Source organism: Felis catus, chromosome D2 (genome assembly GCF_018350175.1).
Source record: "Felis catus isolate Fca126 chromosome D2, F.catus_Fca126_mat1.0, whole genome shotgun sequence".
Classification (NCBI taxonomy): Eukaryota; Metazoa; Chordata; class Mammalia; order Carnivora; family Felidae; genus Felis; species Felis catus.
This window is the reverse complement of record NC_058378.1, coordinates 55,442,584-55,470,050: the sequence shown is the minus strand read 5'-3', so window position 1 is coordinate 55,470,050 and position 27,467 is coordinate 55,442,584. Positions and strand designations below refer to the sequence as shown.

The 27,467-nt window shown below is 45.0% G+C and overlaps 1 protein-coding gene and 1 long non-coding RNA gene across 3 annotated transcripts in view; one reads left to right on the top strand and one right to left on the bottom strand.

Annotated features, from left to right (window-relative positions):
* The window catches only part of BLNK (B cell linker), a 76,411-nt gene that overhangs the window by 7,578 nt on the left and 41,366 nt on the right, over nt 1-27,467 (top strand). For both annotated transcript variants that reach the window (XM_006938046.5, XM_006938047.5), the window contains exons 2-3: nt 17,585-17,650; nt 22,234-22,283. In XM_006938046.5, coding sequence (XP_006938108.1) covers nt 17,585-17,650; nt 22,234-22,283 — 116 coding nt within the window. The remainder of the gene's footprint in view (nt 1-17,584; nt 17,651-22,233; nt 22,284-27,467) is intronic.
* LOC123380862 lies at nt 152-25,774 on the bottom strand. Its single transcript, XR_006587194.1, has 3 exons — nt 23,809-25,774; nt 23,101-23,197; nt 152-320 (listed from the first exon to the last, which is right to left on the bottom strand). It is a non-coding gene; the product is annotated as an uncharacterized LOC123380862 (long non-coding RNA).

The window sequence follows — 27,467 nt, the reverse complement described above, 5'->3', positions numbered from 1 at the left end:
TGGTCTGCACTTGAATTCTGTGCTGACCCAGCACATTTGATATCTACGGATACATATTTTTCCAAGAACGTTCCCACAGTCGTTTGTGTAGTCTGAGAGTGAGCTGTAATTATAAAGAGAAGAGTTGGTCTCACGCACAGACCGAGCATACAGGACCGACGTGGTATAATTTAAGAAGTGCTCAGAAAGGTGTTTTTGCCATACTGGAAAGAATAGGATCTTTGAAATCAGGCAGGCCTGGATTTGAATACTTCTCTGTACTTACCAGCTCATGGTCTTTGAACGGGTCATGTAATCCCTTTTCGCCTCAACCTTTTCATCTGGAAAGTAATATCATACGTTATTATAATAACATATAACATAACAGGGGTGTTGTAGCAGTGAATATGTTAAACAGAGAGGAAGAGATCCGTGGATGCTTCCTTCCCCCAAATCCCTCCTGGCTGGGGCTTTCCCAAATTGTGTCATTAAAGAGGCATCCATGCGGGATGAGGCAGTGTCTCAGAGTCCTGGTTCAAAATGAAAGCTCATCGAGGGTAATAGGTTAAGGCATTAAGGCACTATCTGTCACCAACATTCCTGCGGCTGGAGGGCAGATAGCTGGGCTTTTCTCTCCCGCACAGAGGTGGCTCAGTCCACAGCTGTTAGCTGGAAGAATGGGACTTTGTTCAGGAAAGAACAGGTGATAAGGAGGGAAAGTTTGGAGGAGGGAGACCACGCCTAAGCCAAGGGAGTTGGCGGTGGGGGGCTGTGGTTAAGGATGCTCCCTACAGGGTGAGAGACCCTCCCCCCCCCCCCCCATTCAATTTGTTGTCGTTGTTTACTTTACAACTTCACTGCTTTGGGATGAAGAATAATCTCTTAGGCACAGGAAGCATATCAGTGTCCACACTCAGTACCTGGCCGGAAGGAAAGTCATCTTATTTTAGTGCGAATAACTATGGGTGGGATAAAATACAAACTTGGGAAACACACTTTCAAAAGGGAAATGGCAAATGAAATACCAAATCCTTGGAAAACCAGATCCTCGTCGTTATCTGTGACTATTGTGCCTTTTAAGCAGTCTTTACAGCCTGTTTAGGGTCAAAGTCTTTTTCTTTTTCTTTTTTTTACAATAGAAAGCATTTTCATTTCATTTCATATCATTCTCCACATTCAAAAATGATCACATTTGCAAACCAGTCACAGATGATTGGGTCTAATATACCTGATGCATGCCAAACACAACCTCTTAAAACGATTAAAACAAAAGGTATTTGTGTAAATACCTCCAAATAAAATGGGGGGAAATCTGCTTTAAAATTGCTAATGACCTCTTCGTGGGAATGAGGTTTCCTTTTGGGGTGATGTAAAACCTCTGCAACTAGATAGCGGTGGTGGCTGCACCCCGTCAGGAAGTTGCTCAATTGCACACTTCGAAACGGCAGAAATGGTGAATTTTACAGTGTATTTCGCCTCCATAGAAAAAAGTGACAATGAAATTATTTTCTGTACTTACCATAAAATATTATACTTGGGGACCCGTGCTATGTTTTTTTTCACCAATTAGATGTTGTTTCAAAGTGTGTTTTCACGTATTATTAATAAGCATTTTTGGATGGTTTTTAAGAATTACAAGGCTTCGGGGCGCCTGGGTGGAGCAGTCGGTTAAGCGTCCAACTTCAGCCAGGTCACGATCTCGCGGTCCGTGAGTTCGAGCCCCGCGTCGGGCTCTGGGCTGATGGCTCAGAGCCTGGAGCCTGTTTCTGATTCTGTGTCTCCCTCTCTCTCTGCCCCTCCCCCGTTCATGATCTGTCTCTCTCTGTCCCAAAAGTAAATAAACGTTGAAAAAAAAAAAAAAAAGAATTACAAGGCTTCTTTCCACTTCAATCCCCACATGTGATATTCCCCAGTAGGGTTTTTTACTCAGATCCCAGCGAAATGAGCTTAACTGAGCCGAATTTTTCAACGTACTAGAAATATCATTCCTCAAAATCACTCTTCACTCTCTGAAAATATCTTTGCTTTTAACTATCAAAATGGGATGCCCAGATAAGTGGGTGACAATGTTATATTGTGCCAATGTAGACATAGGCAAGAGTCCTTTTTTCCCATCAAGGTTAATCTTTAAAAGGTCATGCTTGGGGTGCCTGGGTGGCTCAGTTGGTTGGGCATCCGACTCTTGGTTTCTGATCAAGTCATGATCTCACAACTCATGGGTTCGAGCCCTGCATTGGGCTCTAGGCTGACAACATGGAGCCTGCTTGGGATTCTTTCTTTCTCCCCGCCCCCCCTCCCCTGCTCACTGTCTCCTTCAAAATAAATATATAAATTTAAAAAAAATTTTTTTTAATTTAAATGAGCATGCTCGGTTACTTGGGTGGCTCAGTCAGTTGGTTAGGCATCCAACTCTTGATTTCAGTTCAGGTCATGATCTCGTGGTAGTAAGATCAATCCTCCTGTCAGCCCCTCCCCCTGCCCCAGTCCCCCTCCCTTGCTGAGCACAGAGCCTGTTTAGGATTCTCATTCTCTTTGCCCTTCCCCAACTCACACGCACTGTCTCCCTCTCTCTCTCTCTCTCTCTCTCTCTCTCTCGCCGAAAATAAATAAATAAATAAATAAATAAATAAATGAACATGCTTAAGTTCTTAAAAACACATTCCTTTTCTAGAATTACACAGAATTACATTTTCGGAAGGTTCTGAAATGTGATTAGAATTATGCATCACATCATCGTCTTACAAATTTGTTGTTTGGGAATCATCAGTTCCCCAGGGCAATTTTCATGCCGGTTGAGGAGAGGCCGTGAACATAGCAAAATGTCAGCTGTCTGCACCTTGTTAGAACAAAGAGCACGTCAAAGCCAAGCACAGTGACAGGATTAAATAACATGACCTCTGGGGACTGTTCCAAACCAACAGTCTGTGCCATCTGTGGACACAGGAGCCTCCTGTAACTTTTTTGCATTTTGCAACCTGCTTATGTATGTATGGCTTTTTGGAAGAGATTTCCCTTCCCCCCAGTCCCTCCCTGCTGCGTGAGTGGCTGAGCGAGGGGACCAGCAAGGCCTCCTCAGCGCTGGGAGGAAGGAAAGTGTGTCCCTGCAGTCCCCGCAAGTCAGTAGAAACTATCACAGCAAGTGGCAGATCATCTAAGAACTTCTTGAGTCTAGTTTAGCCTATTTCCTTTGTCACCTCATCAGTCTCAGGGTGCTGTGCCCCATGCCTAACTGCCTCTGACAGGGTAAAGCGTGCCAGGATTTGTAAAAAGGATTCAGGGCCTTCATAGGATCATCCCTACTCCTGCCTGTGCAGGTCAGCCCAGTTGGACTTATAACCCACATCAGCACTTCAGACATGCCAAAGACAACCACAAAGTATTTGCAGATCGCGGTAGAAAGAAAAGAAAGAAAAATGGTAGAGTGTCTGGAGAAATTTGCAAGTTAATTTCTCTGGTTAACGGTGGTTAAGAACCACAGAAACACGTTGCTAACAGTTAAGCTGCATGCACCCCTCCACGCCAGGACTCTTTGTCCTGTCACTAGGATGCCGTGAAAGGACATGGGCACGTGGTGCCCTGGTCTCCCTCCGTGAGTCCAGCCACCCTGCTTCTCAGGAGGTCCCAGACCCCAGAGGGCCTGGACCGCGTTCCTATCCACTCCGCACCTGCCTGCACTACCCTCTGCCTCTCCTCCTGCCATCTGTCCCGTCCTCTTTGTTTTCTGCCCCTCCTTAAAGATAGAGACAGGCCCCTAAGAGCCCATGCTTCCCTCTAGCAACAAGTCAGCTCTTGAGGACCAGCAGCAGGGTGGTGGTGGGGGCACATGTGTCCCCAGTAAAGACTGCTTGCTTGGTGGAAGGATCGGATGCCTTCTCCAGGGACAGAGATGGAGGTGACCAAAGAGGCCTGTGGTGATGGCCCCTCCTGCCCGGGGAAGGGTCAGGCTGAAACAAGCCAGCACAGGTTATCCACGGGTGGTTGGGAGCATGGGCTCTGGAGTCAAAAGGCCCCACTTTGAATCCCAGCTGTCCTCAACTAGGTGTAGGACATGGGACAAATTACCCAACTTCTCTGAGTGAATGTTTTCTCATGTATTAAAACTGGGATAATCACAACAATGTGAATATGCAATGTATAGGCAAAAACACTACTGATCTAGACACTTAGAGGTAGTTAAGATGATAAATCTGGTGTGTAGTTATTTTTAATCACAGTAAAAAATGCGGATAATAATAGGACCTACCTCAGAGGGTCGTGAGGGTTAAGTGAAGTAATAGATGCAAAGCACCTGGTGCATAACACAGGCTCACTAAGCGCCAGCTTTTACTATTGAACTACCGATTATCTGAGTCTGACCACCGGCATGGCTTCCTGGGCACGGACTGTTCATGGTGGCTCTGGGCTGTGGCACAAGAAAGTGGAAGACGCAGTCCCTGCAACGGAAAAGCTGAGCCTCTGGCAGGAGACCCAAGCCATGTGTGGAAAGGGAAAGAACAGGCTGTGATGGAAAGAGCTGGGGGAATCTTTAGCTAATCAATCTTTTTTTTTTTTTTAAGTTTTTGAAATTTATTTTGGGAGAGAGAGCATGCACGAGCAGGGAGGAGGAGAGAGAGGGGGAGAGAGAAGGGGAGAGAGAGAGAATCCCAAGCAGGCTCTGCACCATCAGTGCAGAGCTCGATGTGGGGCCCGAACTCACGAACCCTGGGATTATGACCTGGGCCGAAGTCAGATGCTCAACCGACCAAGCCACCCAAGAGCCCCTTTTGCTAATCAATCTTGGGGCAGTGGCAACATTTCTCTAGAGCTTAGTTTCCTCCCTTACAACAAGAGGGGATTGACCCAAGATATTACTAAAGTCTCTCTCACTGTGACTACCTTAATGACAGGCAAACCTAGGAGTCAGGGTTTCCAAGCTGTGTGGTCCGAGACAAGACAAGCGTCATGATCTCTCTGGGCCTTGGTATCTGCATCTGTGAAATGGGACGGTGGTGCTAACTCATCCTTGGGGGGCTTCCTCCACCACAGAAGGGGCTGTCAAAACTTTTGTGCCATCTCCAGTGCGGACTCACTTTCTAGAAGGAAGAAGCCCCCTCTGCTGCTGAATTTGCAAATCTAAAGATAGCACCAATGATGCCACAGGAAGGAGGGACATGAGGAAGCTGGGCCAGGACTAGAAGAGGGTTGGAGAGGCAGAGGAGGGAAGCCTGCCAGCCAACGGGATGGGACAGTCTCCGCCTCATGCAGATAGCAGACTAGTCACTAAAAAGTGGCATTCTGCTTCAAGATGATGGTTCACAACCAGAGACTTCAGCTTTGAGACAGAAATTATCCAAAAGGAAGATATTTTGTGCAAATCAGAGAATCCCCCAGTCTCTGTCTGTGTTTGTCCTCTGGTTTCACATAAACCAGAAGGTTTTTGTCATGAGATTAGGGGGTGGCAGGACCTTTTTCCTGCATTCCCAGGGGGAAGGATTTGTGCTCAAGCTAGTTAGCTCTGTGTCCGGCACCTGACTTTCTCAGCGTGGGCACTCATCCAGGGTTTATAGACTAAAGAAGACAAATACATGTTTCATGTAAAAAAAAAAAAATGATAACATTAAACTTTAAGAAGAAATCCTCCACCCATCAGTAAGTTAAATAGTATTTCAAGATAATACTTTAAAAATGAAAAGTAAGGCAAAAAAAAATAGTTCACGATGAACAAAAAATTGAAATGTTATTGTTTATTTATTTATTTACTTATTTTGTTTTTTGTTTAATTTATTTTGAGAGAGAGAGTGGGGGAGGGAGGGAGAGAGAGAGAGAGAGGAGAGAGGAGAGAATCCTAAGCAGGCTTCACGCTGATGCAGGTCTGGAACTCATGACCTGTGAGATTATGACCTGAGCACAAGTCAGATGCTTCACTGAATGACCCACCCAAATGCCCCACAATATTGACATTTTAAATGAAGACAGGACCAGTATTGCGGATCTGTTCTGCCTCAGACCCCAGTATGGTCCACTGTGCAGCCATCAGTTCTTCCCCCTGCCCAGCTGGGGCACTAAAGGGCATCTTGGTGTTATCCTTCTAGTATCTCCCTACCGTGGACTGGGGCTGGGGCCCAGGAGGGCTGCTTTCATACCGGTCTCCCAGCCACCAGTGTCCCCTCCTCCCTTTTTCTACCCTAGCCTGGGCACACCTCTGAGGAAAGGTTTTCAGGGGCTTCCTGCTGCCTATAACCCATCTCCTTGGCCTGACTAACAAGGCGCTTGCTGCCTGACCCCACCCTCCAGCCTCATCTATGACTCCACCCTTCCCCCAACACCCCACATCCTGCTGCTCTCAGCTTCTCACCAGACCCCAAACATCCCAGCCAGTTTCACCTCTGGGCCTTGGCACCTGCTGTTTCTGCCACCTGGCTCCTGTTCCTCACTCTTTTGCCTGCTGAATTTCCATTTTCCCATCAGGATCCAGTTCCCAGGACACTTCATCTCAAAACTTCGGGTCAGCCACTCCCTTCCCAGGGGCCCTCACAGCCCTCTGATCCTCCCTATGGCCAAAGGAGGAGTTTTCCCTTTTACGTGTCTGTATCATATGGATTTTTAGGGATTAGCATGTATCACTTTCATAAAATGAAGAAACAAAACTACTTTGAGTTTAGGAAACGAAGTTTAAGATACAGCATACAAAAGATGTCACATGAACCAAGTAACAGTTCACAAGCTGTTATCAACACTGGAGATTAAAGGGCCCATCAGTAGTCCTGCCTGAAGTGCTATAAATCCAGGATATACAGAAATAAAATGTAGAGCTCCAAAAGACCTCAGCGCCCCTGTAATCCAATCTTCTCGTTTTGCAAGAGAAAATGAGGCACTGAGTGATGAAGGGGATTGCTCAGATTGGCGAAGCCAGGAAGCAGCAGAGATAAGAGCAGAATCCACTTCTCTGGGCTCCAGTGCTCTTTCCCTAAGCGACCTCCTTCCTGCGCCCAAGAAATAATCTGGAAGGGGAAAGGAGCCTCTTAAGCTGGGCCTTGGGCTCAGGGGAACAACTGTGGGTTCATAACAGTGGGCATCATAATGATGTCTAAAATGTTTGGTTGGGTCCAAATTGTGAAGCCTTTGAATGCCAAGCAAATGAGTTTGTCCTTTATCATGCACGAAGCAGGGAGACATTAAAGGCATTCGTGTGTGGGGTGACATGATGCAAAGGGGTAATTTAAGAAAACGAATTTGGGGGAAGGGAGGGACTGAAGTAGGGAGACCCAGATGGGAAGCTTTTGGCGTTGTCCATTGTCCATGAGATCATAGTGGCTGTGGCTGAAGGAGTGGGCATGAGGAAACAGAGACAGGAAAGATCATCTGGAGGTGAACTGACTGAACTGGTGATCGCAGATGAAGAGTCAAAGAGAAAGAGGGTCAAAAAAAGCCCAGAAGGTTCAAGCCTGAGCATCCAAGGGTACCCGATTATAAATTCCATTGTTTTCTTATTCTCTTTCGTATCAGAAGCTTTCAACTTTCTATCACACAATGCTTGTATTGAAATTTAACAACAAAAATAAAACATACTATAAAAATGATGAGTAGCATCTTAAAAAGAAACCCAGACTCAATGATCGAAGATCATTTAAATACCTCAGAAAGGAGGAAGTCAGATGAAGGATCGGCAGACCCAGTGATGATTGTTACATTTTTAAAACTCCATTCATGGTGGAAAGGAATTAAGAGAACGAATGTCTTCTTCTCTATATATACCAAGGAAGATGTTAGAGAGATTGTTACTCCAGATGATCTTAGGAACATATATGTTGGAGGAAACAGCCGGATATCAGGAGAGCGCAGATGTTCTAAGGTACCCAGCCAAGTAGATGCAGATAATTCACAGATCCAAGCCCACTGTCAGCAGGGGTTCCAGGAGCTCAGGGCAACAGTGAATAACTCTCAGCCCAGAGGAAAAGTCAGGATTATTCAGGAGACCCAAGGAGTTGCTGCAGACTCTTAAGGAGGACGTGGCCTGGTGAAAGCTGGGGTTTAGGAACAGTAGCTGACGAGGGCCCTGACAAAATCCCTCACACACAGAGGACCAGCCCCACGGATACTGACAAAATAAAATTCTAGACCCGGATCAGACCGTGGTTAAGATGTGGGGGGTGAAGAAGGAGGAAGGATTTATCTGCTCTTTTTGTTTGCAAAGAGTCTCTTTCATCCGAGACCCTCTTCAATCCATTCCTAAACCCAAAGCAAACATGGATTTTCTCTGATTAACTTGCTCTGCATTCCACCTTTCCTGGAAAAGACCGAAGTGCAAAAGCCTGCTAAAACCTGCCTTTCATGGTCCTCTGTGAGTGCATTAAGGAGCTGAAAGGAAAGCAAGATGTTTTCTGATCCTTTTATTTTTTCTACTAAAAATAATACCAGATAATATCATCTTTGAAATCATCTCCTGTATTTGGCAAAATTATTGGAAAGATATTTTGTAAAAGATACAAAATTATCTTGGACTACTTTTTGACGATGGGACCAAACTACGCATGTGCAGTGCCTTCTCGGTGCTCCCTTGGCCCTGGTGGAGCTCTGTGTCCACCAGTCCACCCTTCTGGATTTGTTCTGTCCCTCTACATCCCAGGGCTGCTCTCAGCCTGTAGACACTTTTCTGAAAGACAGCCAGCATCTATGGATTCGTCTCCCGTGCTCTCTTAGGCCGTGGGTCTTTCCTACAGTGATAATTTGGCCAGTGGTTCTCAACCTTGGCCACACATTAGAATCACTTGGGAGCCAATGGTCTGGTGAGGAGCCTTGGGTATGAGGATTATTAAAAGCACCCTAAGTGACTCTAACGTGTAGCCCAAATCAAGACTACCTCCTCTAAGAAGAAGATGTATAGAGACTGCCCATTGATGTAAGCTCTTAACTCCAAATTTACAAAATACCCCTTGAAAAAGGCTGGGCTGTTTGTATTCAGCTCCTGGAGTTGGGAGTCCCTGCTCTGGTGCCGGTTGCCAGGGAACAGAGAGCAGGCAGATGAAAAGTAGCTCTGTGTCAAATTTGTATTGATCTGAGCATAGGCGAAGGTAAGAGCCTGGTCCTCCGCACCCACATCTGATTCTTTCTGCTCTTTTCCCCTATTGCAAGCAGACATCACACTATTGACTAAAACTCCTATGTTCCTTTCGTGGGAAGAGAGAGTGTCCGGGTAAGCCTTCAGCATCCCAATATGGAGTAAAGGTTTTCTGTTAAAGAAATTTCAGGCAATGCAGGCAGGTGCAAAAATACTATGGAAGTTGGGGGCCTTCTCTTGTGCTCTGTGCAATTAAGCCTAGACTAGAAGCAGATAAATCTGCCTTGCTTCTTTTAATAAAGCTTCTCAGCTTTCTGTGTGCATAAGAATCACCAGTCCAAGAAGTCTGTTAAAATGCAGATTCCTGGGCCCCACCTGGGATTTTTATTACCTTGAGATGGTTGCAGGCCCAGCAATCTGAATTTTTGTTTTTAATTCAATTTTTTTTATTTTTTTTTAATGTTTATTTATTTTTGAGACAGAGAGAGACAGAGCATGAACGGGGGGAGGGTCAGAGAGAGAGGGAGACACAGAACCTGAAACAGGCTCCAGGCTCTGAGCGGTCAGCACACAGCCCGACGCGGGGCTCGAACTCATGGACCGCGAGATCACGACCTGAGCTGAAGTCGGACGCTTAACCGACTGAGCCACCCAGGCGCCCCTCAATTTTTTTTTTTTTTTTTAAGCAGGCGCATTATTTTGCCTTGTACTAAACTTAGTGGTGATTAAAATGCTCTCTTCTGACACTTGGATACAGCTGGCTCTACGGAAGCATTTGTTGGGACTAAAGGCACCCTAAGAACCCAAAATAATTCATCTTTTTGCAAAGGTATTCCTGCAGGTTAGAGATCAAAATGCCACTCCGGTCAGGGCACGTAATGCCTGGTTTTATGCAGAACTGTGGTTAGATGATTCCCACTCGTTGGTACCAATCAGCCACGCCAGGTTGGGAGCGTTCTCCCTGCAACCATCCATCACCTCCCCCCCAGAAAAAAACACTAACAAAACAAGAACAACAACAAAAACACCCCACAACCAAACCCATTTCTGGAGCACCTTCTGGCCTGGAGGAAATCAACCCAGGTGGTAAAGCCCTCCCACCCCCACTTCCCTCTAGCAGAGGGCACTGATTTTGAGTTTTGTTCCTGGTCCAAACCAGTCCCCAGGGTCTTCTGCAAGAAGAGCCATTACAATGGACCAAAACTTCCTATGCGGGCAGGCACCTTACATCCATTGTCTATTATCTTCACAGCAACCCTGCAAGGTAGATATCTTCATTTAACAGGTGCTAGCATTTAGAAACATTGTTTTAGAGTGATCTGGGTTTGAACCTGAGATGGACTCTTTCCTGCCCCTCCGCCCCCAGGCATCCAGGACTTGTCAACAGCTCTTGCTGGTGCTGGGCTCAGGTCTGGTCTGGTCTTCTCTCTCCACTCCCTCAAGCACACGGGCTGGGGGGGTGGGGGTGGGGGTCCTGACATTTTATTGCTCCCTGTCACACCCACCCACATCAGAGTTTCAGCTAATTAAAAGCCCTTTCAGTTTGCAGGAGGAGAAAATGTGCAGATAAAGACTGGCTAGCTAAGCAAACAAAGTCTAAGGATCCTACTCACATGTGAAAATGTTCGAGATATAAGTGAAAAATGCAGATTACAAAATGTCAAGTATCATCTTAATTATGTAAAATCTATACATACTATACACGTGTAGTAAAACATTAGAAGGCTTTTAATTTTTTAATGTTTATCTTTGGGAGAGAGAGAGACAGGAGAGAGAGACAGAGCTCGAGTAGGGGAGGGGCAAAGAGAGAGGGAGACACAGAATCCGAAATAGGCTCCAGCCTCTGAGCTGTCAGCACAGAGTCCGATGGGGGAGGGGGGGGCTCGAACCCACAAACCATGAGATCATGACCTGAGCCGAAGTTGGACAAAGTAGGACGCTTAACCTATTGAGCCACCCGGGCGCCCCTAGAAGGCTATTTAATTAAATGTTAATAGTGGGGGTTGGAAGTAAGAGTGACATTTTAAGTTTTATTTGCAAATTTTGATACAATGAACATGTTACATGTGGCCACCCTTATAGTGACATACAAAAATAGTTTCACGGCCCGAAAAATCCCATTCCATCTATTCATGCTTCCCTTCCTCCTCCTGAAATCACAACCACTGATCATTTTACTGTTTTCATAGTTTTGCTTTTCCCAGAGTCTAGTTGGAATCATACAGTATGTAGCCTTTTCAGGCTTTCAGGATTGTTTCACTTAGCATAGATTACATTTTTTATCAGAAATAAAGTTATAAAATTAAAAACTGTACAACCTATGTGACCAGTCACTATTTACCTGTGACTCCAAAGAAAAAAAGTCACATCATTCTTTGCCGTTCAAATTACAGTACCCTATTCCCGCCCCTGGCATTCTGGGACTCCCAGGGCTGCATACACATCCCACACTGCTCCATACTGGCTCTTGCTGGTCTCCAGATCCATGAGTCCCTCTTCTTGGAGTCATTTTCCCCCCACTGTGGAGCAGACAGCATCCTCCAGGCACCATGTGAATTTCTCAGGCTCTTGCACCTTTGGCCACAGACCCTTTCCTCATTCCCCCACAATCCTAACAGACTTAGTCATACATACTTAAGACTTTGCTGAAATTTGGGGAATGGAAGGAAGCACAACACAGAGAACGATTTGTATTTGCTCCTAGACAAGGTTTCGTTCAGCCTCCTGGATCCTTCTTCAGGTCTTCCGTGCTTTGCTCCCAGCCATAGACTATTTCAAGGGCCAGCTCACCTCTGCACTATAAAAATCCCTGGAGAGGTCAACCTGTAGAGGGACCAACAACCAGGAGGCCCCAGAAGACAGGAAACATCCAGTAGCAAAGCCCAAGGCCTATATACCATATCCTCATTTTCCTCACTTCCTGGCTTAGAGTCTTCGCAGGCTGAGTAGCAGCAAGGACAGCCAGGGACAGGGATATAGTCATGTCCCAACGTCACCGAATGGTCCTGGCCATGTGGCTCTGTGCCAAGCAGATCCAGTCCCTTTTTACGTTGTTGCAAATGTGAGGGGCGTGTCTGTCCTGCACACCCCCCCCACCCCCCCCCCCCCCCCCCCCCCCCCCCCCCCCCGTCATTGATACTCTGCTTTAGCAAACTATGGCTCAGGAAGAAAGCACGTGACTATAAAATAAATAAAAATACACAGGCATGGGGTAGTCTAAATCCACACAGAGAAAAGTCCAGAGTCTCACAGAGGAGGGACAGTCTAGTAAAACCCACACCCAAATTAAGTTATTGAAGTGACCACTCAATTTATTTGTCTGAAACTTCACCCTTGAATGCTTGAGAACTTTTCCAAGCATCTATTTGCTTAACTTAGGCACAACTAAAAGGCTCACAGCAAGGGGCGGGGGGGGGGGGGGGGGGGGGGGGGGGAATATGTTCAGAGGGTGGTCTCCTGGCCAGTAAAGTCAGCACCAAGGAAATTGTTAGCAATGCAAATTAGCCGACCCACTACAGACCTACCCAATCAGAAGCTCTGGGGGTGGGTTCACCATTTTCAGAGCCCGTCAGGTGATTCAGGTGCAGTTTACAGTGGGAACCACTGGTCTATCAGATTCTAAAGTAAACCACTTCCTTGAAGGCAAAAAAACCCTGCTGCTTACTTTCAAACAGTGATTTTTTTTCCAACTCAGTACATTGTGGGATCTAAATCCTCTGAGGTCCAGGCTCAGCCCGGGTCACACTACTTCAGAGTATTGTTAAATAACTAAGGTTGTTGACATTAATTCAAAAGCTTGAAGAAAATTTTTTAAATCGGTGACAAAGGAAAGAATGTATAATTTGATTTGGTTTATAGCGAAATAATAATTGTAATTATTTATATAATGTATTCACCACTGTAAAATGTTGAAATAGCATGCTACTTAAAAAATACGTTATTGGGTGCCTGAGTGGCTCAGTCAGTTGAACATCCAACTTCAACTCAGGTCACGAGCTCTGCGTTGGTGAATTCAAGCCCTGCATTGGGGCCCCCTTCAGATCCTCTGTCCCCCTCTCTCTGCCCCTCCCCTGCTCCCTCTGTCTCTCTCAAAATAAGTACACTTAAAAAATACACTATTGACATCTTTTAAAAAATATATTAGATGAGCTTTGTTCTTCGTTCATTTTATTTTGTTACCTGTACGTGGCTGTCTCTTCATAATTTAAAGAGTAGAACATTGTGCTCCTATTATCCTTCCGCCATCCATGGAAAGATATTTCTGAAAGGGCTAATCAAAGAGAAGTTTTTTTTTTTTTTTTCCTATTTTCACCTACACGCGACTTCTCACAGTGAGACCGCTGGTATTTAAATCTGGGAACAGTCCGGCTGCACATGCCTTTGCATGTGCTTTATGTTGTAGTAGAGGGGGGAAAAAGGGGCTCCAAAGACGGTACCAGAGAGCAAGAAAGCTGTGCATCAGGCAGCATATGAATAGTTGATAAAAGGAGCTGAGAGCATCCCCAGGTCTTCTTGGTTTGACGGACACTGTTTTTCCAGATAACAGACACTTGGCTGCTGAAACAGCAGTCTGTGAGCCTCAAGTGTTGTGTGAACGAGAGGCAGAGGGAGGGGAAAAGTTTTGAACATAAGAAGCATAATTTATGAAGCAACTGATTATTTTAATAATCTATAATGAGGGGTGCCTGGGTGGCTCAGTCGGTTAAGCGGCCAACTTCGGCTCAGGTCATGATCTCGCAGTCCGTGAGTTCGAGCCCCGCGTCGGGCTCTGCACTGACGGCTCAGAGCCTGGAGCCTGTTTCGGATTCTGTGTCTCCCTCTCTCTGACCCTCCCCTGTTCATGCTCTGTCTCTCTCTGTCTCAAAAAAAATAAACGTTAAAAAAAAAAATCTATAATGAAAATAATTTAAGAAAGGCCGAGAAGTATCAAATACCAACTTGAGCAAATGACAGAATTACATGAAACTCTTTTGCAACAATTTACGCCTGTTTGTCTACACCTGCAGCAAAGTTGCTTCTACAAATCAGCCCCTGGCTCCCTCTTTGTGTCTCGCTGCTGACAAATTTCAGACAGCATCCTTCACTCTGGCTCATCTTGTCCTTAAACCTGGTTAAGGTTTAATTTAGTCTAAAGGCATTCCGTTCAGTTACATCAGCTTACAGCGGCAGATGCCCTCTGCTCTGCGCTGGAAATGATTACATTGCTTCCCAATCAAACCATTCCAGCTTCGCTCTCTGTGTCTCTTTCTCTTGTGCCCGGGCATCTTATCTCCCATTTTCCCTCATTCCTCTGTCTCAGAGATTCCCTATAGTTCTGCAGGAAAAGGAGATGGGGCGGGGGGAGTGGTAGGCACAGGTTATATGTGAACAAACTCTAGAATCCCGAGGAGTTCCGAAGCAGCTCAAAGGTCGAGCTTTAGGGACCCTCTGTGTATCTCGGTTGGGCAGGTGGTCCTCCTTCACCCTCATCCATTCTCGTCTCCCTGCTGCTGAGCCTGGTGCTCTGCTGAGTTCTCATATGAGTAGAATCCGTGAGCACAGCCTCCCTAACTGGGGATAGAAAACGCGATCTCATTTCCCTTGTTACCCAGATTACTGCTTGGCTCCCGCCCCTCCCCACATCCCAACATGGGTCCCTCCGTGGGTCCCCCAGTTCTGAAGACAGTTCCCCAAGAAGTAGCCTAAAGGATGTCCTAGAAGAAGTTTCTCTTCTGCTACTCCACCTTCCAGCCGTGTTCCCTGTGCACTCAGCTCTTCACGCCATGGAACACACCCTTGCCCACAGCCCAGAGGCTGCAACAGGATAAACAGGATACCGCTGAACATTCAGGGGCAATGGAGAGGAATTGTCTTGGTGCAAATGCCTAGTGATGGTGCCCGGCATGGCTCTTCTCAGAGCTGGAGCCCAGACCCAGCCTCAGGTTCCAGCCAACACTCCACCCTTGTATCCATCCCTCCCCTCCTCTCCACCACTTCAGTGGTTGTTCTTCAGTATTAGTTCCTAACAATCATTAGACGGAGAAGGGGAGAGAACTCCCTAAGATCCCCAGGAGGAGTTCCCATTCCTTGTTTGAGAACTTTCCTTTTCCCAAAATAGTTGAGGGTAAGAGGGTCCATCCCTACCCTGTAAATCTCACCCCACTCCTTAGTGCCCAAGGGCCCCTCAGTAAACAACTACAGCAGAACAGCAACCTAGATGGGTTAGTTAGCCTTAAATTAACACTTAGTTGCAGACGCCAACAGGCTGGCCAGGCAGAGGCCCCCACCCCCACCCCCCACCCCAAGCCTCCTCCCTGCTCTAAACTCCTCCACCCACACTGAAGAGCTTTGCAACATGTGCGTCCTAAATCCGTGCTGAGCCAGAGATTATTTCCCCAGATTCCCCCCCCCCCCCCCAGTCAACAGGGTTTTGGAGGCCTCTGCCAAGCTGAATTGTGCACCACTGTTCATATTACCTAACGCAAGGCCTAGCTCTGAGAGCAAGAGAAGTGTGCATGCAGGTTTGCGGGAAATAGGTTTCTCCAAGAGCGATGGCTGTGGACAAGATTTACGTTTTGATAACTACAGGGCCCGATCAAATGGTTTCCTCAGAACAAAGGAAAGGCTTGCCTGAAGGGTAAATTCGGCTATCCTACTCTTTCAGGGCAGAACCGTGTGAAATTATACATACATAATTTACATTTACATATAAATAGAAATAATAAATATATTTTATATATTTATACACACCATTATTTACATATACACTATAATATGTAAATGTGTATTATACACAATATGTGAACATATTTATTAGATATATTTACATGTAAATATAAATATATATAAGTAACATATTTACATATATATTTTTTTAAGTCAGAGAGTTATTATGAAGGAAAAAACCATGGCCCAAGATTCCAACTTTTAACATTTTCCTCTATTTATGTATATAAAAACAGATAATAAAATGATAGATGCACAGGCTATGAACATTCAACTAATATAGAAAAATCTTCATTGTAAAGTGAAAGTCTCCTTTTTATAAAGCAGAAGCCCTCATCCCCAGTCAAGTCTCCAGCCCTCGCTCTGCCATTGGTACGAGGGCACCCAGCTATGAGGACAAGTAGAGACTGAAATCTGTCTTTCGCTATTTGCCAAGCTGTGTGCCTGGCCACTGAGCAATGTCCACTCAGAAAAAAAGGTACCTTTTCCTAATTTGTATGAGGACGCTGTATTGACTTTGAAAACATTCTTTGAATAATTCCTGTATATCTTTCTAAAAAATTATGCACCTACCAGCACATATGAATGTATGTGTCCTTTGCAATCCCACAAAAAAACACAATACACATTATTCTGAACTTCCCTTCCTTTCTTCCTTTTTTCTTTTTCTCCTTCATCGTATTTGTGTAACTTAATAGGTATTGGGGATTTTCATGTATCAGCAATACTGATGTGTGCTTCTTTTTTTTTTTTTTTTCTTTTTTTCAAGGGTCTGTGGTATTCCATTGTATGGCTTTATCAAAGTTTATTTAACTAGTTCCCTTTTAATGATTGATGGGCATTTAGGTTGTTTCCAGGTTTTATTTAGTGGGGAGGCAGGAAGGATTAGGGTTATTACACAAATAACATAGTACATAGTGGTATAGTTTTATGACCATGTTCAGGATGGCAAATCCCTAGCAGTAGAATTTCTGGGTCAAAAGGCATGGAGTTTTTAAAATTTAACAGATATTAATCATCACAAATTGCATTCCCAAGAATATCCATATTTTGGTGCACCTGCCACCCCGCCCCAGGGTATTATCACATTAAGTTTTGCCAATTTGATAAGCAGAACATATCTCGTTGTTTAGATGCAAATTCCTTAAAAAATAAGTCATGTTATCTGTTAGCCACTCGTCCTTTTCTGTTAGCTGTATGTTCACATGTTTTGCCCATTTCCTATTGAATTATTCATCTTTTTTTACTGAGTCATAAGATTTCTTTGTAAATCATAACACATAGTCCTTATTGTTCTTGTGTTGCAAATATTTCTTCCAGCACGTCATTCATCTCCTGATCTTGTGCATATTCCTTTTGTTCTACAGAATTTCCAAATGTGTAGGCAGTCAGATTCATTAATCATTTTCCTTATGGCTTCTGTGTAGGTACAACTTTCTAGTGACAGTTTTTCCAGATTCAACCTAGTAAAGTTAACCAAGAACTCTTGGGCCTGATTTCAGCCCACCTGTCCTTCAAGGTAACCCCATCCTGGCAATGCAAATGCTCTAAGGACAATAAGTGATGAACAATGAGGTTTTTCAGAGGGCTTTTGCCTCCCGTGTCTCCTAAAAATGAATAGATCTGGAAACCAGAATTTCTCTTCAGAGCCCAGACATTCAGGGGACAGGGACACGGCCCAATGACCACGTTCCTTACATTATCAGTCACGCTTTGCTTTACTCAAGTAGCAGATGGTCGATTAAATATGATACGATTCTCACTGGGGGCTTATTGTAGGGTTTTTTCTTTTTGTATTCCCTTTTGACTTAAAAAAAAATCAACCTATTATTAATATTTTATGTTTGATTTTATTTCTTGCAGGCAACTTCAAAAGATGGTCCATGACATCAAGAACAATGAAGGTGGAATAATGAACAAGATCAAAAAGTAAGTTAAACTCCATAGCACTGTATAAGCACTCATTTACATAATTAACACATCATCCCAGCCTGTGCTAAGTGGAAGAAGACAAAGTTCTCCGTTACCTGAGTGAGGAGTTGCAACCTTTTTAGCATGTAACCCTTTCTAACTCGTGGCCAGAGTCCATGGTGGCCAGATCTATGTTCAGGAAACATGGCAAATGAACAGGGTGATGCTCAGGGCCCTTTGCTTTCCCCTCTCATTGCAGTAAAAGTGAGCTATGCCACTTAAGATGGCAAATGTCAACAAAGACCTTTATAGAAACAGGAAAATCAGCTTCTGTAACTGTGTAGTTAAGGGCCACTAGGACATGGTTGGAGACATCCAAAAGAGAAGTTACAAGCACACAGCCCTAGCATCTTTAGGATGCCATACCTGTTTTCCATATTTCAATTTTTGTTTTTTCAGTTATAGCCTTAAAATGGAGTTAAAAAAAATTTTTTTTATCTTTATTTTTGAGACAGAGAGAGACAGAGCATGAGCAGGGAAGGGGCAGAGAGAGAGAGACACACACACAGAATCGGAAGCAGGCTCCAGGCTCTGAGCTGTCAGCACTGAGCCCGTCGTGGGGCTCCAACTTGTCAACTGTGAGATCATTACCTGAGCCAAAGTTGGAGGCTCAAATGATTGAGCCACTCAGGCACCCCTTTAAAAAAATTTTTTTTAACGTTTATTTATTTTTGAGAAAGAGAGAGAACATGAGCAGGGGAGGGGTAGAGAGAGAAGGAGACAGAGAATCCCAAGCAGACTCCGTACTGTCAGTGCAAAGCCCGATGTGGGCCTTGAACCCACGAACTGTGAGATCATGACCTGACCAAAGTCAGATGCTCAGCTGACTGAGCCACCCAGGCACCCCAAAATAGTGTTTGCAGTTGGCATTTGGAGAAGGAAACTAGAATTCCAAATCTTCCTGCACATCAGAAACTCTTAAGTTTTTTTAAAAAAAGAAAATAAAAATTGTACATATCTATATTTGTCACTCAAAATCTAAGTTAAGAGGAAAGGGGAGATGGTATTCCACTAAGTTTTTGTTTAAGTTCTTTTTTTCAGAAAATGAAAGCAGTAGTCATTCACCAGAAGAGAAAAAAAATCAAAGAATTCAGAATTGCATAAAGTCAAAATCTCCTCCTTCCCCATGCCCCACATCAACCCACTCCAGGGCAATGGACATTGTCATGAGTGAGTCTGGTATAAATATCTACATGTATGTATTTTCACACGCACATACGTATATTGACATAGATGTAGCACTTACCTATGCATACATACGTTTTCATCATGAATGGTGCTGTTCTCCATAAAGCATTCTACCAACCTGACTTTGCTTAGTGGTTTTACTTAATGTTATATCATGGATATCTTTGTTTGTTAGTATGTAAAAATAAACCATATTCCTTTTTGAATAGCTGATTAATAGTCTGCTATAAATCCATTATCATTCATTTAACCAGCTATGTATTGGTGGACACTTTTTATTTTTTTAAGTTTTATTTATTTATTTTGTGAGAGAGAGAGTGTGTGCACACACGTGAGCAGGGGAGGGGCAGAGAGAGAAGGACAGAGAGAATCCCACGGGGCTCAATCTCACAAACTGAGATCATGACCTGAGCCAAGATCAAGAGTCAGAGGCTTAACTGACTGAGCCACCCAGGCGCCCCTGGTGGACACTTTTTAAAGAGAGGGAGATGTGGCAGTTTAAACAGGCATATTCTTGGAGGGCAATTTGATAAGATCAATCAAAATTTTGTGGCCATTTCTTTCAGTTTAACTGCCATAAATAACATTTCAATAAATAGTTTTTGTAGACTTTGAGTATAGCAGAAAGCTAAATTCCTGAAATGAAATTTCTAGATCGAAGAAGTTATGCCCTTGACATTTTTGTTGATATTACCAAATTGTTTTCCAAAAATTTTGTACCACTAATAGTGTATAAAAGTTCATTGACCTATACCTTCAGAACAGAGTATGTTCAGGGGCATCTGGATGGCTCAGTTGGTTAAATGACCAACTCTTGATTTCAGCTTCACAGGTCATGATCTTGTGGTTCCTGTGTCCCAGCCCCACACTGGGCTCTGTGCTGACAGTGCGGAGCCTGCTTGGGATTCTCTGCCTCCCTCTCTCCCTGCCCCTCCCCTGTTTGCACTCTCTCTCTCAAAATAAATAAATAAACATTAAATATATATGTATAGATTATATATAATATAAATATATGATATATATTATATATATATATATATAAAGAACAGAATATCTTCATTCTTTGGTCTTTGCTAAACTCGAAAGAAATCATGTTTTATGGTGTTTTTAGACTATAAAATGTAAATGAGTCTCAATATGTATAAGTGATTATCATAAAATCGTTAAAACGGTCTGCTTGTGGGGAACTGGTCATCTCCTAGAGGAGGAGACTTTGTCTCCATGTTCTGTCCTGTGGCAGGGAGGGGCATGTGATTATTTTCATTTAATCCTTCTGACACATACAGAATCTCACTGAAATGAGAGAAGCCTGCGAGTCATTGTTTTAATCACTAGCAATTCTAGATTAATTATCCCACAGTTGCTAGTTTTATAACACACGACTTTTCTTAATAATATGGAGCCTCTGTATAAAATGTCTCTCTATTCCATGGTCGGTCATACTTACACAGTAGCCACGGAGCTCACATATTTTCAGACAGTTTCTACTTTTTTTATGCCCATTGTTCCCAAAATGCACTTGTACTTGACAAATGTTTCCTCTCAGCTTGGGAAATCTGGCTGCCATAGTCATTACCCTGGGTGAAGTCAGGGGCCCTTTGGTTCTAAGGGACCTGCAGTTAGGCTCTTACTCGTTGCCAGGCGACAGGTGCTACCTTGAAAGGAGGAAGCACGGTTGAACACGCTGGTTTCCTAACACAAGACCGTGACAGAGTTGTCACTGGTTCATGGCCAAATGAGAAAATACGGACCTTGAAGCGTTGGGGGTTGGCATGCAGCTGCCAGCTGCTGAGTGAGGCCCAAACCACAGCTCTTCTTCCTGGTCGGTGTTCAGTGACCAACAGCCCTTTCCTGAGTCTGTCCTTTATTCGGAGATGATAACCTTCATACACTTGGGGACATTAAAATGCCCTTTCTTTTCTTTAATGAAATGATGGCAATAATGGGGAATGGTTGGTTTTCAAAATTTTTCTCTTTCAGGAATAGACCTGGTACCATTCCTTGTTTGTTTTTGAGGGTTTTTTCCCCCTATAACACCGTGGATCATCTCTGTCTCTGGACCTCGTCATACATCTAATGATAATATCTTCCCAGCACACCCTGTCTTGCTATGAGAATTGAATGAAATAATTGATCTGAGAACCTTGGGGCAAACAAAAAGCAGAATTTCTATGCAAATATAAAAATTGTTATTTTTGAAACATTACAATTCTGGTTTATCAGGCTTATTTTTTGTAATCAAACATGAATTTCTGTGCTGCTTTTTTCCCCCCAAGGAATGAAATATGTTTTGCATGTAATGGTTGCCTTATATCCTGCCTCTGTAAAAGGTTGTGATGTTTTAGTAAATAAAAGCTACTGGATATAGGTTCTATTTATATATTTTTAAACTTCTTTAAGCAAATCATTCTTAAATAAAATGGGCAACTATTAGTAAGAATAATAATTTACTAGAAATAGAATGGGAGGTGGTGTCAAAACTTATAAAAAGCCTAAAAATTGGGGTATATTTTTAAAATGTAATTTTAAGTTTCTTCTTGTAATGAGTAGGGAAGGATTGTGAATATTCAAACATTCTATATATGCCTAAAGTTACTAAAGTAGTTTTGAGAGTGCTTGAAACAGTTCAACTTCTAAGTAAGCTAAATATCACAATCCCCACCCGGGAACACTCACTGCTCTCTTATTTGGCTTTTTTTTTTTTTTAATAGTGCAAAAACAGTGTCAGTCCAACCTACAACCAAAGTGCTCATTATAACTAATATTTTTCTTGTTGTTTAAAGCATTGAGGTATTAATTTATTTCTTTTAAGTTTATTTTTGAGAGAGACAGAGACAGCATGAGTCGGGGACAGGCAGAGAGAGACAGAAAGAGAGAACCCCAAGCAAGGCTCTGCGTTGCCAGCACAGAGCCCCATGCGGGGCTCGAACTCACAAAACCGTGAGGTCGTGACCACAGTAGAAACCAAGAGTCAGACGCTTGACTAACTGAGCCACCCAGGCGTCCTGCATTGAGTTATTTATTAAAACAGAGTTCATCTTCTATTACCATCTTATCAACCAATTAACAATTTTCTTCCCTGAAGCTCTGAACTCAGGTGAATATTCCACCACCTGACTTCATCTTTGCCAAGTCACAGCCCCGTTGTACACTGGGGAGATGAGGGAGCTAGGAGACCTCTGATCAATGGCTTCACTACATTTATAATACATTTAGTCTTTCAATGTGATGGGTCCAAAAGAAGCCATTATTCTATTAGTTATCTGTCTGTTATCTCTGTATTTGCTTATATTATGGGCCTCACAACAGTTGTCCTACCCACTGACCGTTTGTCTAATGGTTGTTATCTATAGGCTGAAAGTCAAAGCACCTCCAAGTGTTCCTCAAAGGGACTATGCCTCAGGTAAGAGTATTTCTACAATACTTGGACTCTCGACTAATTTCATGTTCATATTTAATTCTTGAAAAGGGAACTATGTTCTACTCATTTGAAAATAAAAGGTGCCTATCCTAATGCCCAAATCTATTAAGCATTTGACTATAGTGGAGATGTAGTACTCCATCCATCCATCCATCCATCCACTCATCTACTTACCAGACATTTATTAAGTATTGTCCATGTGCCAGGTACATACAAGGTTTTAGGTGGAGATACAGTGCTAACCAAGAAAAATATAGTCTCCACACTCACAGAATTTATAGCAAAGAAGAGTATCCATTGATGATCTAAAAGCAATTAGGGTTCAGGGTGATGGGGAAGCACAAAGTTTTATGAAAGTCCTTACAGCAATGTCTAATCTAATCTGAGGTGGAGGTTGTGTAGGACCCAAGCTACCCAAGTCTGGTGACTGACCTGTTGGACCACTTTCCAGAACTCACTGGGTCACAGAGTGATACAAACATATATACATACATGCCCCGTCCTGACCTTTGAAATCTACCCGATCAAAAGTCAAGGGAGCTGCTTAGTGAACAAATGAGAACAAATTCATTCTTCTCTCCCAAGTTCTAAACAAGAAAAGAAAACAGACTACACCTGCTAAGTCACCCAAGTTGTGGTTGGTAAGTCATGGAATCATGGAGTGTCAGGTTTAAAAGGAGCCCCAGGGGTCCTACAGCCTGTATCCAATCCGGTGCTTACACCTGCTCCCCCCACCATGCGCCACAAGTGAGGTCCACTTTCTGTTTGGACGTTTCCGGTGGTGACCTCCCACACCTACCTGGGCCTGTCAAGGGCAGACAGCTCCGTCAGGACACAGATGCAATCCATTTCCTAGTGGCTCCTTAAGTGTGTCCTAATGGCCACACAGCACAAGTCTATAAACACCAAATAAAAGAGAAATAGAGTGGGTCTGTGCAACGTCAAGGATACAATTAGGAAATTAGGTCACTTGAAGGGTTTCTTCTCTGGACTCGGTAACTCCAGTTGCTTCCGCTGTTGCACACATTCTTTGACTCGTTCAACAAATATTACACAAGTGTGCCCCGCGTGGTGCTCACGCTACTAGACATGGAGTAGGGAACAAACTATAGCCCCTGACCTTAAGGTGCTTAATGACTAGTGGGGAGCAGATAATAGATAAGAAAGGCAATAGGCAGATACTGGCCTAAGGTCACACTGCTAGTGGATTGACGCTCCCTGGCCATTCCACAAACCCCTGAGCGGTCAGAACTGAACCAGGCCCCCCTCCCTGTACCCTTGGGCCCTAATTCCCAGGGGCTGTTGTAATCATTCTCCTCCCACCACTGATGTCATGCAGGGAGGAGATCTGAGCAACTGCAAAGAGGACAGACCTCGGGACAAAGGAAGGTAGTCAGACAGAGATTCTTGGGCAAATGCCCACCACAGAAGCACAGGGCCTCCCAACCCTCTGGCCACCAAAGATGGGAAATAGAACACTGCTCTGCCCTTGCCCTGCTGTCCTTACCGAAGCCAGCATTCACTCGATTTTTCGTCTCCCTGGCTACACTCTGACCGGTGGACCCCGCAAGGCTGACAGGGGGAGAGCGGCTTGCACCATCAGTCCTGCCTCGTGCAACTAAGAATAGAGGAATAAAACTTGGACTTGAAAGTCCTTTAAGGCTGGAAAGCCCTGAAAGACCACCCAACCTTAGCTTCTCACTTACGGATAACTGGAGCCCAGACAGGCCAACTGGCTGCCCAAGGCCCTTACAGACAGGCGATGGCTAAGCTGGGCCTAAGCCCTCCATGTCTGCACACCCACCCCGTTAACAGGGCTCTGGGAAGGGCTGAAGGGATATTCAGACAAAGGGACCTTCTGAGATGTTAGGTATTTAGTTGCAGATCACCTCTCCTAGCCAGCCCAGATCTGCTCTCCACATGGTCACATCCCTTTCTTCTCTTGGGGTACACCCAGTGGTCCTGGACTGTCCACCGGCTGCCTCCCCCACAGCTTCTGTAGTTCTGCTTTCTGTTCCTTCCCTGCGTCTGTCCCCACCACCACATCTAGTCCAGCCTCCTTCCCTCTTTCTTTCCTGCGTGCCACTGCGGTCTTCCCACTGGTTCCCTGCATCTCACCACCGGCTCTGCATGAGGAGAAGCTGGCAGGCCCGGTGGCCCAGCGCGTGGCCTCCAGTGCTGAATCAGGGCTACAACTGAGCATGTGTCAGAGCCACAGTTTGGAGAGCGTGTCTCTCAATGCTGGTCTCTGGTGCTGCTGCTGATCTGGAGCGGAAAGGCCCAAGTCACACCCTTGCCTTCACCCCTTCCCTCAAGCTCTTGCCACAGAGTCCTTCGCCGTCCTTCCCTTCCCATTCCCAAGACCCCTAGTCTGGTTCGACCTTCGTCTCTTTATGCCTGAGCTACTCAAACACCATCGTCATCAGCCTCCCTACCTCCAGCTTGTCACTGGGACCTACGGTGGCCTCTGTGGTTGGAGCGCCCCCTTGGCTGGCAACGAATCTGGTTTCGTTTTCTTCCCTGACTCTCCAGTGCAGCTCGTTCACTCCAGGCACCTCTGTGCCTTATGGATGCCCCTTCTAGCCACCAGCCAAGCCCTGCTTCTGGGGCTGACACACAGGCCCCAGCCTTAAGAGATGGAAGGAGGATGCCCTCTTTCATCTTCATCTGTCACTCAAGTCCTGCTCGTCCTTCAAGGCCCAGTTCAGTCCCACTGCCACCACACAGCCTCGTGCGAGCTCATGCAGCACCCTTCCTGGAGCTTTCCCAGCATCTGACCCTGATCCCAGGTGTAGGGACATTTGTCAGGAAAGTTTACACTGCCCTGGGTTGTCATCAGTGTGATACATGGTTGCCCTCCTAGACTCTAGGTCTATTCCCTCTGTGGCTCAGTGAGAAGATCTTGGACTTTGGGGTCCTTTAGCCCTGGGTTAGAATCCTGGCTGTGGCCCCTAAACACTGTGAACCTAGAACAGTTTAAAACTTCCCTGAGCCTCAGCTTCCTGCCTGGAGATGAGAGTGCCGACCTATCCTTCAGGTTATTATGATCATTAAAGTAGATTGATTGATAGTCACACACAGCTCCCGTTGAGCCCTTACTCCTATCAGGCACCCTTCTGGGCACTTTCCCTGGGCTATTTCATTCTCTCAAAGCCCCATAATATAGGCACTATTAGTCATGTCCGTTTCAGTGACGAGAAAACAGATATCCAGAGGTTAAGCAACTTGCCGGTCACACTGCTAGCAAATGGCAGAACTGGGATTTTGATCAAGGCAGCCTGACCTGAGAGCCCAAAGCTCAAAACCCCAGTGTGCAACACTGAGGTGGGGTCATCGTGGCGTTCTCACATGTCACGTAGTGCTGTGCCCACAGGCTTGTGGGGTGGGGCATGTGAATCACAAAGCCTGGGCCAGGCAAGGGGAGGAGTCCCTCCATTGTGTGGCGTGGGATTGTGACACCGTAAATGGAGCACCAGCCAGAAACACGACACAATAGAAAAGGCTTTCCCTAATAAGGAGGCTGAGCCAGCGTCTCAGCTTCCTGCCAGGAAGAAACCTGCCAGGTTCTTGCGTGCAACCTTACATCTCAAGTTAAACCACCCGGCCCGTATTACGCTTGAACTTACCCTCCTGAAAACATCACCCTCTATACCTGAGGCTCTCTGGGGTCCATTTCTAAATGGTAACCATACTGTGTGGTTGCCATTAGAGTGAAATAGAATTGGTATTGTTTTGGGGTGCCTGGGTGGTGCAGTCGGTTAAGCGTCCGACTTCAGCCAGGTCACGATCTCACGGTCCGGGAGTTCGAGCCCCGCGTCGGCCTCTGGGCTGATGGCTCAGAGCCTGGAGCCTGTTTCCGATTCTGTGTCTCCCTCTCTCTCTGCCCCTCCCCCGTTCACACTCTGTCTCTCTCTGTCCCAAAAATAAATAAACGTTGAAAAAAAAATTAAAAAAAAAAAAAGAATTGGTATTGTTTTGAGGGTTTACTAAGACATTATCAATACCCGAGAAAACAATAAGTAACATTAATACATCATTTACTGTAAGCCAGGCTTTGTGAAGCACTTCACATGTATTGTATTACTTGATTCTCATAAAAACATGAGGCAGGCACTATTCCTACCCTTGTTGCCCTGGCAAGAAATTGAGCTTTAAACAAAGTACCGGTCCACTGCCAAGCAGGTAGTAAAGAGCAGAGCCAGGATTTGAACCCAGGGAGCCTGGTTCTAAAACCACAACCAACCATATTAGGAGACTCACTGAGGTTCTGGACATCCCCTACTTTGGACCTAGCTCTTTGGACTCTCATGCTTTTCAGTCTGGGAAGTGGCGTGAGGGCTGTGATTTTATGAGTAAGAGATTGCAAGCTGCCTGTAGGATGGGTATAGTGGGCGGGGCACCATCAGGTAACCTCTCCCACATGATGATGCTCTTCTCTCTTTTCTGCCTCAGTGCCCCATGATACCTGCACCGGGCCATCCTGTTTCTCCTAGGCTTTATCTGAAGCCACAGTAGAGGGCCAGGCAGTTTACATGAGATTTTAGCTGCAGGAGCCAACACAGGTACCCCGGCCCCCAGTCTACCCCCCACATTCACCAGCCACGTGGCCTCAGACAGGTTTTGCAGACTCTCTTAGCCCCAGTTTCCTCGACTGCAAAAGTGAGATCATAAAGGCACCTACCACAAAGCACTATTCTGAGGATAATTGAGAAAGTACACTTATCCTAGCACTGAGCACACAGGAAGTGTTCAATAAATGCAATCTATTATTATCCTAATTTTCATTCATTCAACTCATTCATTGGTTCATACTTTTATTACTGCGCAGGATTACAAATGTCAAGGGTCATCCAGATACAAAGGCAAACTAAATAGGCCTTGCTTTTCGGTATAGAGAGACACGAGCAAATGAATCCCAGCATAGGGCAGAATGAAGTGCCTATGTCGTCAGCGTGCCAGCAGCATCTAAGAGGGAGGAGGAAGGAGTCCCTCCCAGAGGAAGGAGTAGTGGGTTATAACCTGAGGGACTGGGGAAGATTGGCAGAGGTATGACAGGGCTTTCCCAGGAACAGCGTCTGGGGGAACAGCGTGAACGGAGCGGAGAACCACCAAAAGTGCAGGCTGGGAGGAACATGCTTCCAGTATCAGTGAACGTGGAAGGCTGTG